The sequence below is a fragment of the Tympanuchus pallidicinctus genome, unplaced genomic scaffold, assembly GCF_026119805.1.
Source record: "Tympanuchus pallidicinctus isolate F22 unplaced genomic scaffold, pur_lepc_1.0 scaffold3, whole genome shotgun sequence".
In the NCBI taxonomy this organism is placed as follows: Eukaryota; Metazoa; Chordata; class Aves; order Galliformes; family Phasianidae; genus Tympanuchus; species Tympanuchus pallidicinctus.
This window is the reverse complement of record NW_026294747.1, coordinates 24,691,776-24,707,758: the sequence shown is the minus strand read 5'-3', so window position 1 is coordinate 24,707,758 and position 15,983 is coordinate 24,691,776. Positions and strand designations below refer to the sequence as shown.

The 15,983-nt window shown below is 38.8% G+C and overlaps 1 protein-coding gene across 2 annotated transcripts in view; it reads left to right on the top strand.

Annotated features, from left to right (window-relative positions):
- Positions 1–3,483: 3,483 nt before the first annotated feature.
- The window catches only part of LOC128086480 (cytosolic phospholipase A2 epsilon-like), a 31,834-nt gene continuing 19,334 nt past the window's right edge, over positions 3,484–15,983 (top strand). Inside the window, exons 1-3 of one of the 2 annotated variants that reach the window (XM_052695169.1) lie at positions 3,484–3,580; positions 4,834–4,947; positions 13,287–13,359. In XM_052695169.1, coding sequence (XP_052551129.1) covers positions 3,485–3,580; positions 4,834–4,947; positions 13,287–13,359 — 283 coding nt within the window. In that variant the 5' untranslated portion in view covers position 3,484. Of the gene's footprint in view, positions 3,581–4,833; positions 4,948–12,328; positions 12,625–13,286; positions 13,360–15,983 lie in introns of those variants that run through there. The other variant, XM_052695170.1, reaches the window with a different exon arrangement.

Genomic DNA, 15,983 nt, shown 5'->3' with positions numbered 1-15,983 from the left:
TTTGCAATTTCTGCTCTCCAGCTGGCTCTCATCCAAAATAGTTTTGGTAAGTCTGTGCTCTAAATTCTTCTTTAAGCACTTATTGGTTTGGATTACTATCTACTTTGTAAATGCATTACCTGGTTTATTTCTGAGATTTGATTGATGATGTAGTATCTCAGAGAGATCAGGATCTGTGAAAGAAGATGTGGACAAAAATTGCATGAATATGTCCTGTAATTTAAGGCAAACTGAAGTGCTTTAGTCGCATATGCATAGTAGAACCTTAAAATGTCTTTTGTGGTCATTTTTAATCTGTGACCCATGATCACAGCTGGTATAGGATCTGATGGCCTGTAACACGTACCTCGTTATGAGCATGGGAGACATTGTCACATCCGTCACACTGTTCTTGTGATTTCCAGTTCAAGTTAATCATGTATGTAGTTTACAGAAGTGTGGAGGGTGAACAACAGTTTAGAAGAATGTGGAAACTATTTTTCCAGCTTACTCCTGGGAAACCTTCTCCAAGTGTGAAAGATGTCCCACATTCAGTTAACTACATGTGCAGAGAACTTTATCACTGTACAGGTAACCAGTAAGGACTGTACATTTGAAACATGCATAAAATCTAAGAAATCCTGTGAAGAGTGCAGATGTCTGCTTCGATTAGGCTGCTCAAGGAGTGGTAAGTGCTGATTTTTATCCAGTGTATCAGTAACAGTAACACGAAATAAACATAGGCAAGCATTTAACTTTGAGTGCACAGGTGTGAAAAGTTATTAATGATGTCAGTTATTAATTATGATCTTTACTCAGAAAATAATACCTCTCATTATTAGAATTGTCATGTCTTGATGCATACAAATGCTGATGCATAAATGTAATGGATATAAAGCACCACACTTTTCTCAGTGTAATCATTATGTCCTAGCAGCAATGTATTAAAGAATTATAAAGCCTTAAAAGGAATATATTACAGAATTTTGCAACTCTGACTAAAAGTTTGTCTCAAAATTCATTTCCTAGATTTCCTCTCACCTGTGAAAGAGGTCAAGATGAGCAGCAGCAGTGTCCCTGCCCCCAGTGAATTTCCTCTCCTCTCCTTCCCAAATCACCTTCACTTACTGACCATAAAATGGTCTGAGACATTGCCCTTCCTACAGGAAGAGGATGTAGCTGAGCCAGAATGACTTTGCTCTCTAAGTTTATGCAAAAGTATATGTGTTTGAGAACTTGTAACATGCAGATCACAGCAGATGCTGTGCGGGATTTTTGCTTGCCAAAATTAATCCCAGGTTCATTGTGTCTGACCTTTCTGAAGGCAAACTTTTATTGCAGCTAGACAGGAGGGACACTGGCTATAATCATCTGTGGTCCAGTCCAAGATGGTGATAAAAGAAACCACAAAACTATTGTTGAACATGTTAAAGCATGGGAGTTCCTCCTGGAGCTCCATTTCTCCTCAGTGTTTCTGTGCAGTCAAACATAATACAGATTTGTTTGTCAAGTCGTTCTCCAAAATGAATAGTGTGTGTAAATAAGAATCCTAAGTATGAGAGGGAATACTAGGAACAGCAAGCACTAAAGGAAGTGAGTAGTGTGCTATTTGCCACCATCACAATTATAGTTCATTAGTTCTTTGAGGCACTTAGGTTGCCTGTCCTTATCTATCCTCAAACTGCTGAAATACATTATGTAAACAATCGATTCCTCTTGGGGCCTCTGCTCTTTATTATAGAAATTGAGACAACTTGAATTTGTACAATCAGGTTTTGAATTAGATAACATTAGTTTAATCATTAATGACAGGCATTAATGACAGCCTTGGAGTTTTCTTCTTTTGTGATGTTTCCTGTGGAGTCAGTTGAGTGGGAGAAGAATAACTTGGTTTTGCTGAAGGCTGAACATACTCTACCAGGCAGCTCATTGTGCATATAACTGGGCATTACCTCAACAGATGTGGAAGTCTGAATGCTGAGTCTGTGTATTCTTCACTACTTGAAGGGATGCACCACTTTCCTTGAGGACAGGGATTCTCAATCTTAAGAAAATCCATCACCTTTAGAGGAGTTTCTGAACATCATCATTTATGCTAATAATGGTTCTCTGAATTCAACAATCTTGGGAAACCTGGCCTGGTCTAATAACAAGTATACAATTATTTTAGTGTCCTGTGTTTCAAGGTTGGGCAAGTCTCCTTTCCTGGCAGGGCTAGAAAAGAACTCTGCAGAAGAACTTTGCAGGAAGAGATCTTCAGGATGTAGCTCAGAGTGTCTGTGACCTGAGGCCAAAAGATGCTCCTGTACTGTAAGTGTGGGCAGAGCTGCTTTTCATGCTGGAATTACTGATGCTATGACACAGCCTACTGTTACTAGAGCTGCAAGTTTGTTATTTGTTTTCCTGTGTTTCAAGATAGTAATTTCCACTGAGTATGCCAGGAGATGTTCATGTGCTCTTTTGTTCATGCTCATCAGCTGTAAAATAAAGCTAAAACACTGGATGGTGTATCCCATTAACATATTTCATTGATAAAAGTTTCTGGCAGCTGCTGAGTAAGTTCAATTGCCTTTCTCGGAAAGTGTACAAAATGATCATTCTTATCTGTTTTACAAATGTTATTTTTTGTGGTTTTTGTTTGTTTGTTTTTGTTTTTCTTTTCTAAAAATTTATTACTGCCAGATGCAGTAGTACAGGGCAATAACTGTAGCAAAAGGCATTGACCTTGAGATCTCTGCTAACCCTTGCAAATGTTCACTTCTTTCTCCTTGCCATCTTTATGCATTCAATCTGGGACAAGTTCTCCACGTCGTTCATTCGCCTTCTCTTTCTACAGCCCAGCTCTGAAAAGGAAAGATCCAGCCTTCACCTTGCTTTCCAAGAAAGAAGAAATGGAAGCAATCAGAATAAGCCAGGAGCTGCTGATTGGTGTAGTAATCTGTCAAATGGTCAAGGTGGTACCTTCTGGGAGTGGTTCCTGCAGGGTGCAGGGCTGTGCCTCTTTGTGCATCTTTATGGGAAATGTGTTCAGATCTGCCCAAATATATTGAGGCTCTGAATGAAGTGGATGAGTGTGTGTCTGCATGTCATGGGTAGTTATTTACATACAGAGACTTTCTACAGGGCTCAGTGCCCATGCTACAGGTGGGAAGTGCTGAGCTGGAAAAGCAGACACTAGGGGCAATGGCTTCCTTGCTTTTTCTCTGGTAGGCAGGACAGTGCGGGCCCATTCTCACTGTGCCGAAAGAGTGCAGAATCGGAGGCCAAGGGGCAAGAAAAGGCTGGGAGAGGTGCCCTAGCTTCTCAATCAGAGGAAGATACTGCATCCCTTCCAGCTGTTGCTCTTTCCCTGTAGGAGCCTTTCCCAGTGTAGTCATCCTTAGTGCTCTCTCATATCCAGCAATGGGAGGGGAGTCCTTTACTTATAGAGATGAGATGGGTGGAGCCTCAGGTCATTTTATAAAATAACTTGTCATTGACTCCTACAAGCATAAATCCTACAAACATGTCTCAGGAACTGCTGCCCGTGGAGGTGCCAGAATCACTCAGTTATGTGTATCCAGGGAAGACCATGATGCCATCGGGTACCAAAGGACTAGAGGTAAGAAATTCACTTTAAAAGTTTGTTTAAGGTCCAGTTAATATGTGTTTGACAGAAAACAAAATCTGGCTTTATGATTGTATTTATATACATGAAACTGTACATACTGATTGATGGAACTAGGCACTGATGTTTCTGCATAAAGAAATATTAAGGTGAAATGTTTGCTTCACGACCATCACTGGCAAAAGTCCTTCTGCTTTCACTGTAGCCAAAGATTTCTGTCTTATAGGCAATATTGGAGAAGACTGACTAGCAAGGGGACAGATAGTAGAAAAAAATGAAAATGGAAGGAGACAGTGTTTAGGGGAGTGAATGATCAGACCCAGATTCACTGCCCCCAAAAAAGAAAGTTTTCTGTATTTCACATTTTTTAGAAAAAAAAAAGGGGGGCTCATGCTTCTTCCAGAATCAAACATTACTCTTGTTAAAAACCAAGTATTTCCATATTAATATCAAAATCTTGATACATTATGATTGAAGTAACAACCTCTTTTTTGTTATCGTTCTTGGAAAAGAGCTATGGATAAGGTAAAGATTAAAGACTGGAAATTATATTTAGTTTCCACATTCCCACTTTGTTCCAAATTGTTTTTGCATTCTCTGGATCATTTCAGTATTTGCATTTGATTTTAACTGTATTATATATTGTCTTCTGTGCTCCTGAACTAGATGAAGGCACATCACTTCATGAAACAACAATTTTCTAGGAACTGTCCCACAGTAGTGTTTTCCTAGCAAGCTTTTCGAAAGGGGCTACTCTACATTTTAGAATCATTTTAAATCTTCTGTTTCCTAAAAAAAAGAGAGAGAAAAAAATGAATTTTGTGTTTCAGTTTTTGCAATTGCAGTGTTTCCTGTTTAAGGTGCAAAACCAGAGCAGATAGTTGGAAATCTTTTTCATCAAGGTTTAACGACTCCTGAGAGGAGGAGCAGGTTGCCAAAAGGTCACATTCAAAACAAAACCCACGCTTTTAGTCATGAAATAAATTTAGGCACTTTTTTGGAGTATCTTGCAACTGAAATGGCTTCTCTTTCATTGACTTTCTGAAAGGGTTCCCCCTGTCTTGGTTTTGGTGCCAGTGTGTGCTGAGCCATATGGTGGTCTGCTTATTGTGCTTAGCATTGTGCCACAATAAGATACAACCAACTGCTGTTCTAGCTGGGGTTTCAGCATGAGTTACTGAAAGTAGGAGTTAATAATCTAGCATGATATACTGTTGTTGTTTTAATGTTATCAATTATTTCTTCAGGGTGAAGAAGACGCAGATTTTTTGCATCATTATAATCCTTATGACTATTCTGAAGGTGCTGGACCTCAAGAAGAAGGTGAAAGAAGTATTGAACCTGGCAAAGGTGATTTCAAGGTATTGTAAATAAGGGAATTTTGAACGAAAGAGGGCTGGTGGTTTTGTTTTGCTGAAAGGAGAGAAGGCTCAGCCAGATAAGTAATGATGGCAGCAATTTGAGTGTTACGAGGAAAACATTTTAAGATTTATTGTTTGGATATTTTTTGTCTATGATATTTAGAACAGCCACTCATATTTCTCTTTTCCATTTAATTGGAAGTATACAGAATATCTGCATACTGTTTTTATCCCTCAGTTATTTGTAAAGGAAATCGACTGTTGTATTTCCAATTCTGCAGTGATTTTCATAAATGAAATGGCCAAAAGTAAGTGATTCATGTTCTTCTGTAATGGTTTGCAAGTGCAATCTTTAGCTTAGCAGTTTAGGGGAGAGTTCTGGAATATTGATCCCCGATTTTGCATGACTTCTGTACTACATCAGAGGAAAAAAAGGAAAGGTAATGAAGAATTCTGCTAAAGAAGCAATGTTTGAATGTACTTAAACTATTTATTGTATTTGATCAATACTTTATTTTTTTTTTGTTAGAAATTATTGATTTCAGTGAGGATTCTCATTCTACTACTTTGCCATTTGTGAAATAAGTACAGACATTGCTTCCTATCTATCTGGATAAGAGAGGTTTAAGTGAAGACATAAATCACATATAGCAATGTCATCGCAAGAAGCATCTGAATTGGAGATAGATGGTTTAATGGAAATATGCATTATCATTGATTCAGACAAGCTCTGCTGAAACAAAAATGAACCTGAAAAAGGAGCTTTATCTGGAAGTCAAAGCACCATTGTAAAAAAGCAGACAGGAGTGCCTTGCAATAAGATATATATATATTATATGTGGGTAATCTGAGTACAATTTAAGCGTCAAGAAGTTACAGCAAATTCCCATTTCCAGTATTTTTACTTTTTCACATACACTAGTTTTCAAAACTTGACTTCTTTTATTTATCCAGTACTAGGATTTGTATTAAAAACAAATCAATGTCACATAAAGATTTTTCTGTATTCTCTCAGGATATGCCCCACAAGTTTGGGATCTTCCATGCTTTTAGTCTTGCAGATATTTAGCTTACAGTCTCTATCATCTACAGGCAGTAGGGATACTGAAACTTTGAGGCATGCATTAAATGAAGAATTTTGTAGATAGTAAAATATGCTGAGAAACAATGAATTAATGAGACTTTAGTACAATGCTTTCTACTTAATAAGTGAGAAGGCACCCAACCTCATGAAGAAGGAAAGCAGTAAAATTTGAGCTCCTGGATTTTGATCATCTATGATAATTATGCCCATGACAGGTGACATCTTGTCTCCATTTCTTAATCCCACACAGTGATATGTTTGTTTTTACATTATCTGCTTAGGATACAAGCTTAGATCAAAATCTTGTCATGGTGGTGAGATTTTGAGGGAACAGCTGTGACAGTGCTGTGGACTGAAAGAAATATCTTATGTGTATAGAATCACAACCTTCTTCTATACCACTACTCTACACCTGTCTCTTATAGAAAGATGATTTTTCACATTTCAAAATTTGCTGCATGTTCTTGCATCTGGGTTACATGACCACGGTTTTTCCTTCTGTGATTAGAACATAGCCTTCTATTCTGTGTGCCTGCATGATCATCCCTTTGTGTGAAGGACACATGCATGCTCTTATCTTCTGCTCAGTCCTTTTCAAATGCAAATGTCACTGAAAGGTCAGATTATTTAAATGAGGGTTGCCACCTGCTAAGAGGAATCGCATGTGTCTATACACAAACATGCTGATTTTTATCTACGTTAAGAAATATAAACTATTCAGGCCTGAACCGGTACTTTGTTTCGTGCAGGCAGAGCCAGGTCTTGTATTGCAGGCATCAGTGCTTATGTTAAAATGTTTAAGGATTGCAGCAGGTCTCATATGACAATTAATTTAGAGGAAGAGAGGCAAAATAATGGGAATGAAGTTCCGAATACAGCAGGAGCTATGTCTCTAAGAGGCTAAGATACCTCATAGTTCAGGACATTTTGCTGTTGAGCAAGGAGTCCTTCTTGCAGGGTTTATGTAGCTGTGAGAACAGCAGTCCTTTAACAGAAGAGGGATGGATTAAATTCTCACCTGTGTGCAGAGTGGCTCCGTCTTCTGATGGGTTTTGGAGTTGCTACCCTGCATAGCAAGGCTAAGAGGAGGTTTCAGCTGCTGCCTCTCATACAGGTGAGATTTTGCTGTGAGCACCAGCAGCACTTACTGCCACTGGCGTAAGTTCCCACTGCTTAAATTACGCATTCCAGCATGTCTCCTACTTCAAAAATAAAGCCTTGGAAATTTGAAGGAAGCTACTTCCTATCAGCTCTTAGCTTTGAAATAAACTCTTTCTTACCCACATTTTACATTCGAAACATAAAACATCTCTGCATTAAACCTCTGGATTCCTCTCAGCATCAGTAGTCATACATAGATTTTTCAGTGTGTTGTGTGTCACGTGGTAATGTCTGCCTTAGGATGAGACTCCACAAATTCCTAACTGCTGTCTGATGTAAACACCCATTTTAAAGCTATCAGGAGTTATGTGAGATGAATCTCAACCTTCTGCTGGTTAACCCAGTTAGTGTTTTTCTCTCACGTTTATTCTGGTTGAGAAGAGCAAAACAGGACTAAAGGTCAGTGCCTTTTTACTGGCGATCTATCTTATTCCCTTGGCTAAAATTTTACTTATGGAAATAATTTTTTATGTGTAGTTGGATTATCTGTTTTCAAAATCAGAACAAAATCTTGTTTGGAACATCTGTAAATACAAAAAGATAGAGAACAATGTCAACAGTACTGAAATAAATGAGAAACCAGCTTGAATTTTCAGACTGCAAACCTCTGCAGAAGTTGGGATTGTAGGGCTTTGAATACCCATTCAGTATTGACCAATATTTTCTTCGAAATTTTCTTGTAAAAATATTTCAAGCACAGTACCATATGCACTGTTTTTACTGGAAAGTATTCTGTGGCCCATAACTGCTATTTGTATGAGGAAGCAATGATCTGAAAGACACAGAATGAGCTGTGGCTTTATCTGTACTTGCCAATGCTGCTGTCAGCACAGGTGAATTTTCCCTGCTGAAATCAGGGCTATTATGGCCATATGCATGAAAGGAGTGTTTCCGTTTGGCTGTGGAAGAGTTTGATTCCAACAACATCCAGCCAAGACTTCTCCTAACAATGCTGAAAAGAAGATCTGATAAGAAATTATGTTCCTAAAACATGTAACATGCAGCTTGTGGAAGCCAATGATGCTGACAGCTGCCTCCTCAGTGCTCCCCAGTTCCCTGCACAACCAATAGCTGAGGTGTCACAGCCTTGTTGTCTGGAGGTGGTAAAGGAAGGAAACAATTAGAGCAGCAGTTTTTCCAGCATGGAGTATTGGTTCCTCAGGAATGAGGAAGAACTTCAGGGACATCACCAAACACAGCAGCCAGCCATTCTCAACCTAAGAAGCATGCTACAGTGGGTTCCCCTGGCATCTGCTATGGTGGTGGTAGATGGACTTCAGAACACTGGCACTTAACTTGGCTGAATGATGTTCACAACCTGAAGCATTCTAATTACACTTGTAGAAATACTCTGTAGAAACTCAAGGGCGTATGCTCTCTAAAGGGACCTGATTCACAGATATAGCTCAAGATAGGCATATCTTCACACACCCCCAACTCTAGATACACCATCAGCAGCAAAGCATTTTAGTTTCTTTGATTTGGTCTCTGGCTACCATCTAGTTAAATTGGCACCTGGAGATGAAGAAAGGAGCACCCTGGTGACATCCTGTGCATGATTTCATCTCTACAGAATGCTTCTCTAGGCCAGGAATGCAGGGGGACATTAGTAGAGAAGTTATCTTTGCCAGGAAAGGCTGCCATGCCAGTAGATGACATAGAAAAATATGCAGGCATTATTACTGGGTGACTGCAAGAAAAATGTTTGGGTGGAGGAGAAAATCTTTTCATGGTTTTCGTAGAGAGCACTTTTTTTCTTTCAACCTGATCAGAAGAAATGGTCTTTTCCAATGGTTGTAAATTTCTTGTCTTCAAGTTTTGTTGTTTTTTGTTTGTTTGTTTGTTTGTTTTGTTTTGTTTTTTTAAATCTCAACTAATCTTTGCAGGATGGCCTGTGGACTAGCATGCATTGTGGTTGCATATTACCATAGGTAATTGTACCAGCACATTTTGGCACGTGGTTTTCTTTGCTTCCTCACCACACTTTTTCATCCAGTCCTGAAAGAGGCCACCTCCTCACAAGACCAGATGGCAAACATTCCATATTTCATTTAGAAAATCAACAGCTGAGTGCTGGCTTGCAAGTAAGCTGCTGTATGATAATGGGGATAGTATTCATCACACACACTGAAGATGAATTTCAGGAACTCTGCACGATGTTTCTGTTTGCTTAGACTGACTTTGGAATAAATACCAATCTAAGAAGGGCTATATTCAATACTGAGTATATGTTGGCTGCCTCCAGAGGTTGAAGAGCATATTCTCCTCTCTGGAATCAATGGTGTTGGATGACTACTCTCTGTTTTGGGCAAGCAAGTACCATATTCCACTGACTGATGAGACATCTATGTTAAAACAGGCAGCTAACACTGAAAACCAAAATATGTGCTGATGTGGTATATATTTGATAATAGTTTTGGGATACTATGAGACTAGAGTAATCTACAGTAGATATGATGGAGTTGTGATAGTCTGTATCATTGGTACCACAAGTGCAGAAGATGCTGTTAGCAATAGCCCATGCTGGAAGAGCCTGCTGGATGAAGAAATATAGAAGCTGAAGAAAGCCATGGACAGAAGAAGTAAAAAAGGTAAAGAAGAATAACCATCTTCTGTTTTCATGGACTCATTAGGAAGAACTGCCATGTTAGAGCCACTTGTGATGTGACAGGATGTATTATACAGCTAACATAGCATAGCATTAACACCAGCACTTTCTGATGGCTGCGTGCCACACATTCCTACTTGTAAATGCGAGTGTGACCTTAAAGAGGGCTAGGATAGACTTAGGGACACACAAATATGCCAGGAATGCAGACTGCTTGGAATCCTCATAGAACTCACTACAGAGAAATTTCTGTTTTGATATTCTTGCTAGACTGAGTGGGAGAAAGTTGGATTATTTGTATGATGGAGGAATCCTTCATTTCCACCAACATAGTAATATGGTGCCAAGTTTCATACTGAGTTCTTTTTCTTTTGAGAAGTGGTGGAAAAGTGGAAGAGAATATGAATTCTGCTTTGTGTTTGATGGAGGTGCTGTTTGGAGAACTCCAACAACCTTGATTTCCCTGGGAGCACAGAGAAACTGGTAATGAACACTCTGCCCTGTTTGTGCACAAGGTATCTCAATGTGCTACACTGCTTGCAGATAGCACTTGAACATAATGCACACACAAGCACAGTTTCGGAAACACTGAACTAATGTCAGGGTGACAGACAAAAATCAGTGAAACAAGTCATAGACCAGCCACCCCAGTCTTGCTCTTATTAAAAATAATGATATTTGGTGACAGCACTAAACAGTAGTTGTAGCATGCCCCTTCCTTGCTCCAGCACTCAGTTCTGCTTGGTGTCTTTCACCACGCAAGGCACTGCAAAAAGCCCCTCAGTGCGTGCAGCATGATAACAGCAGTAATGCTAACATGTAAAAAGGTCATAATAGGTTTTACATAGACTGAATAACAGGACTTATATCCTTTTCATAGAATCAAAGAATCATTAAAGTTGGAAAGAGCACTAAGATGATCTAGTCCAACCATCAACCCATATGTGTGACGGCTAAAATCATGTTGTTCAGTATGACATTCACCCTTTTCTTGAAAACCTCCAGGGATGATGACTCCACCACCTCCTTGGGCAGCCTATTTTCTTTATGCATACATAGCTGGTACTTTCTTTGTATAACTAAACCCTAACACATCATATTACAATTGTCATGGATGCTTTTAAAATACATTAATTAAGCTTAATATGTTACTGGAATTAATTAAAATAGTAAACCCTACAGAGAGCAGAAGAACTAATGGGACCTACCGGGTGATTTCTGTTCTCTTTGGTTTTGGTACCACAAAGATGCTATGGGTGCTCTCCAGCTGCTGGGTTCAGGCTGGCTGCTGCTTCTCTGTAGTAGCTGGCTTGTGGCACCTGCCTTTCCTGCCAGTGTGAGTGCTGCACTGGATTTCTGTAAGTTCTATGATGTTTTGTGAAACCTTAGGATGTGTATTTGAGAAACCCATGTCTGAGAATGGATTTTCCCATGTCAGTTGTATAAATTTGGCCAGCACATTAGAAAATCATTACCTTGGAACTGAGGGACAAATGATTGATCAGATGAGAGCAACTGATTATCACTAAAAAAAACAAACAATAAATAAATTAAAAACAAAACAAAACAAAACAAAAAAACCACTTCCACATCTTATCTAAGACATCTTAGATAAGAATCTCAAACTGCTTTGCAAATATTGAATCCATTGGTTCTTACTCAAGCAAGAGAGCTTCCAGCATAACTGGAACAGGTGTATGAGCTGGCAGCACCCTGTACCATCCCTGAGTTCTTTTCAGATAAACAGCTGCAGGAATTGCTCCACGCTTATGCAGATCTTGACAAACAATGAGTTTCTGCCTTCTAGGGCATATGTTGGGCTCCAAGGTGCCCAAGCACATTCTTAGCAGGTGCGTGTGGTGTTCCACCTTTGCTAATTACCCAGCTAAGAAGAAGTGTTAATCAACTGGGTGGAGAGCTGCATTAATATGGCTTCACTGGTTTGGAAATGTGAGCCAGTGTCTTTGCACAGGGTTAAATGTGAGGACATACTGCTCCATCAGTTATTGCTTGCAAACCTGGCAGCTCCTGTTATGAGAATGCTTGAAATAGAAGGCAAGTAGATTGATGAGGATGATTTTCGTGAAGAAGTACTAAAAAAGGGCAGGAGGTAAGGATTTCTTGCAGTACATAGAGGCAGGCCAGCAGAACTCCTTTTTAAGATCTCAGCGTAACTCTTCACCAAAGCATAAAGCATAAAACAAGAGAGAACTTTAAACACAAATAGGAAAAGTAATTTTTGTAACAGAAGATAATTAATTTTCTTCCCATCTGAAAATAAAATCCTTTTTGTTTTGTTCTATAAAAAACGTTTTTAGCAATGGTTCACATATTGTTTTAAGAGAGGTTCTTGCAGCCACTCTTTATCAGTCTTAGCATCAATTTTGTCTGCTTGTTTATAATCACTCTAGGAAGTCTCTGGAGTGCTATAGAAATAGAAGGATGCTCCTGCCTGAGAGGAAACCAGTTTATAAAAATAGCAGTTGTCAAATGTAGTAGTTTGGAGGGTCTCGCTGTAACCACTTGTGCAGGTGGAAATGTTTCTAGGAGTCTGAGGAAATGACCATGTGTTACAGCTTCAGGGAATGCTGATTTATTTATTGGCTTTGTTAAGAGTAGACTTTTGCAGATATGACTGAGCCAGAGGCAAGTTTTTGGAATAAACCAGCAGGAAATCACCTTCCTTGGGAGAAGGAAATCATGTTACCCGCTATAATAAATAGGATGAGGTGCCTGCAGTCACAAAATCTAGAGAGACCTTTTTTATAGAAGATTACAACTGAAGTATTCAAAGCAACCAAAGGATGTTAAGCACTTCCCTTCTGTATGGTTTTTGAAGGGAGTGTTAATTTCTATTTTTTTCCCGAAGGAACCCATACCTAATTCCCTAGCCTTTATATCCTTTGAAAATTGTTCTTTGCCATTAGTTTATGTTGTACTCGTGATCCAGAAAAATCTAGAAAAAACTCTATAATGACTGATTTTTTGTTTACTTTTTGTTTTTGTCCTGTAGAATAGTAAGGGGAAAAAAAAAGAGAGGGAGAGATGTTGGGGGCGGGGGGAGGGGGGGGCAGCTGTTCTGTGTTTTTGAAGCAGAAGTCAAAAACACCTATCTGTGAGCATTATTTAGGGTTTGCTTGTGTCAAATACAAAGAAACCACATGTAGCTTAAAAAGTCCTTAAACATCAAGTTGTAGCAGACTTGGAGAATGGTTGTAGGTAATGCTGCTTTGCATTTGTCTTCTTCAGACCCACTGGGATCACAGTGAGACAGAGAATCCTGAGCTCTCTGTTCTGACCCACTTCAGCTGTCTTTGCACTATGCTATTATGCAGTATTGTTGCAGATTTTCTTCTGCAGAATAGCAAGATTGTTGGCATAATTTTTCCTGAATGCATTATGGTCTTGTAGCACTTGGTCAGGTTGCTCATTTTTTGTTATTTTTCCTGCTGAAGATTTACTCATACTCCATTCTCTGTTCTCCAGATAGAATCCTCTCCCTGCTACCTGCTGACTGTAAGGATCATCCGAATGAGAAATCTCCAGCGAGTGGATGCCTGTAAGTATCCAATTGTTCCTACAAACATCTTGTTTTCTTGAAAGTACTTCAGAGGTAACTGGACACTGTAAGTACAAAAGCAAACATCAGAAAATTCAAGTTGATGATATCATTGGTATTTATCCAAATAAATGAATCACTTTGGCTGATTATTCCATAACGCAGGATCTACTTAATCATGCAAGGATAAATGGTTAAATAAAAGCAGGTATATGATATGTATAATAGTATATTGTTAAAAGGATTTAAGTGATGCCTAGGATACCAGTGACAAGTTTTCTTTCATAACAGTATAGCAACCCTTTGCAAGTGTTTCTAAAATGATCGAGTGTTTATTTAAACTAACTGTTACAAACCATGTTGCTTCCTGCTGTTTTGTTGAATGTTATTCTAGCCCTTTCTTGATGAAGAATGAATGTGCTTTTGAGGATAAGTACTTTCTCCCGAAGAAAGGAAAGTTTTTACATATATGGATGAAAAACTCTATATCCTTATACCCAGTAGAAAATTTAGATTTTTGCTCATACATTTATAGAAAGCATGTTCATGAATTTATATGTACTTCCACTATTCTCTAAGTTTAGTTCCTAATAAGCAGAAGTGAAGCTGAGGAACTGCTGAGTAGGCACTGCTCAGTGTCAGTGATCCTTCTTGCTCTGCCTGTTTACCCCCTAGCCCTAAATGTACCTCTGTGTGGCTGGCACATATAAAAAGCCTGGTAGAGTAGATCTGGTGGATCTATTTGTCTCTCTCCCATCAATCTTTCTGTCTCAATCTCTTGAATGTGTTATGGCCAGGTGCCCTTACTACTGATATACTTATCACTGCTACTGTGATAAGCTTCCTGTATTTCCAAAAGCAAGGGATAATTTTGCCATTATGTTGCAGAAACTTGGGAAGATCAACTGACAAAAGCAAACATATTTGTCCACTACAATAACGTTTCTGACACAGATGAAATGAATGAACAAAACCCAAAACTTTCTAAAATCATTACCATCAGACAAATATCACTGTTAATTACTCTGAAAAGGGTATCAAAGCAGGTGCAGAGAGATGGATTCCTCATCCCTTCTTTAATGCTTGTGCAGCAGCCTTGCAGTTGAGAGTCATATGACAGAGAAGTGACAAGAGCAGGAAAGAAAAGCAGCACTTTCGAGTTAAAGAACATGCATTATGCCCATGCACAATAAGGAGATGCATTAAACATGAAATAGACCTGTTAGCAGTTTCTGTTTGTGGAAACTGCTACTCATGAAATCTTCAGGGTGAAAGAAGGTAGCTTCAGGGATGAGCATGGAAGGAAAACTATAACCCTGCAGTCCTTAGGTTCTTCTATTTCAGTATGAATGGCAGCAGCTGGCACTATAGCCTCATGTACAGGAAGAGTCTGGGAACATATTCTGAAAGGCGAAGGTCTAGATTTACTGTGAACTACTACTTCCATTTTACCCTGTGGAGTCATGTTTTTCTAGAAGGTGTATTAGAGGACTTCCTGTGTCACAGCTGTGAGATACAACTGCCATATCTTAGGTCGTATCATTGGGTCATGCTCTTACATTTGCACTTCCCTTCCTTCCTGATGGCTGTGGCACTTGTGTGGTGACGCAATAAAGCAGAAAAATTTCATCAAGGACTTGTCTACACTATTCTACATGTCAGGTGGCAAGATAGAATTACAAATAACTGGGTTGCAGGAAGAGGTTGTGCAAGTAGGACTGAAGTAATATTTTGAATTAAATACACAGCTGACTAGTATGCCTGCACCCACTCATATAATTAAAGATTGTTTGATATGCTTTGTATCCCAAAGCACAGTTAATATGCAAGAATGATGACTCACATCAGTTGAACCGAGTACTTTGTAAGCAAAGACTATGTAGGCATCGATGTTCAGTAATAAATGTAAAATCATACAGTGCTCATAGAGAATTGCATTTTAAAATTAGTATGATTTCTTCTAGGGTATCCAATTTTTATTTTTTTTTCAATTTTAAATCTCTTTTAAGAATTATGTGCATAGAATTTCTGAGATCAGAAATCCAAAAATAAATTAACAGTCATACAGAAACAGATCAATACTCATGCAAGTCTCTGGGAGGGATATATATTCACTAGATTCAACATAGGTTAGCTTGTTTCTTCAACTCTGCAGAAAGGTGGAAAGGGTTAATTTTTGGCAGTGAAATTATTAAGAATTTTATTTTATTTTTAGTGTAAATAAAGCCTATTGTTTTTTCTTGTCTCATTTTTGGCAACAGCTAACATTTTCCAGATGAAACTTTCTCAGAGTAGCCAGTCCAAGACATACTTCCTGAAAATGTGTGAACTAAATACAGGAATCCGACAAGTAGACCTTAAAGCTACGTATTAGATCAACTCTATCTATAAAAACAGAACAAAACAAAAAAAGACAAGCAACTTCCTTCACTTGGAAAAGATGCATGTGGGACATTTTGTTCCTCCTTCAAAGATGTATGAATGTGCATAAGCAAAGGAGAAACGTAAAAGGCGTCCAGATTGACCAGGCTGAGTTGATGTGACTCCACTGGGGAGACATTTAGGATAAACAGCCAGTGTTTTCAGTCAGTCTCCTAGCAACTTGCTGTGAATATGCAACAACT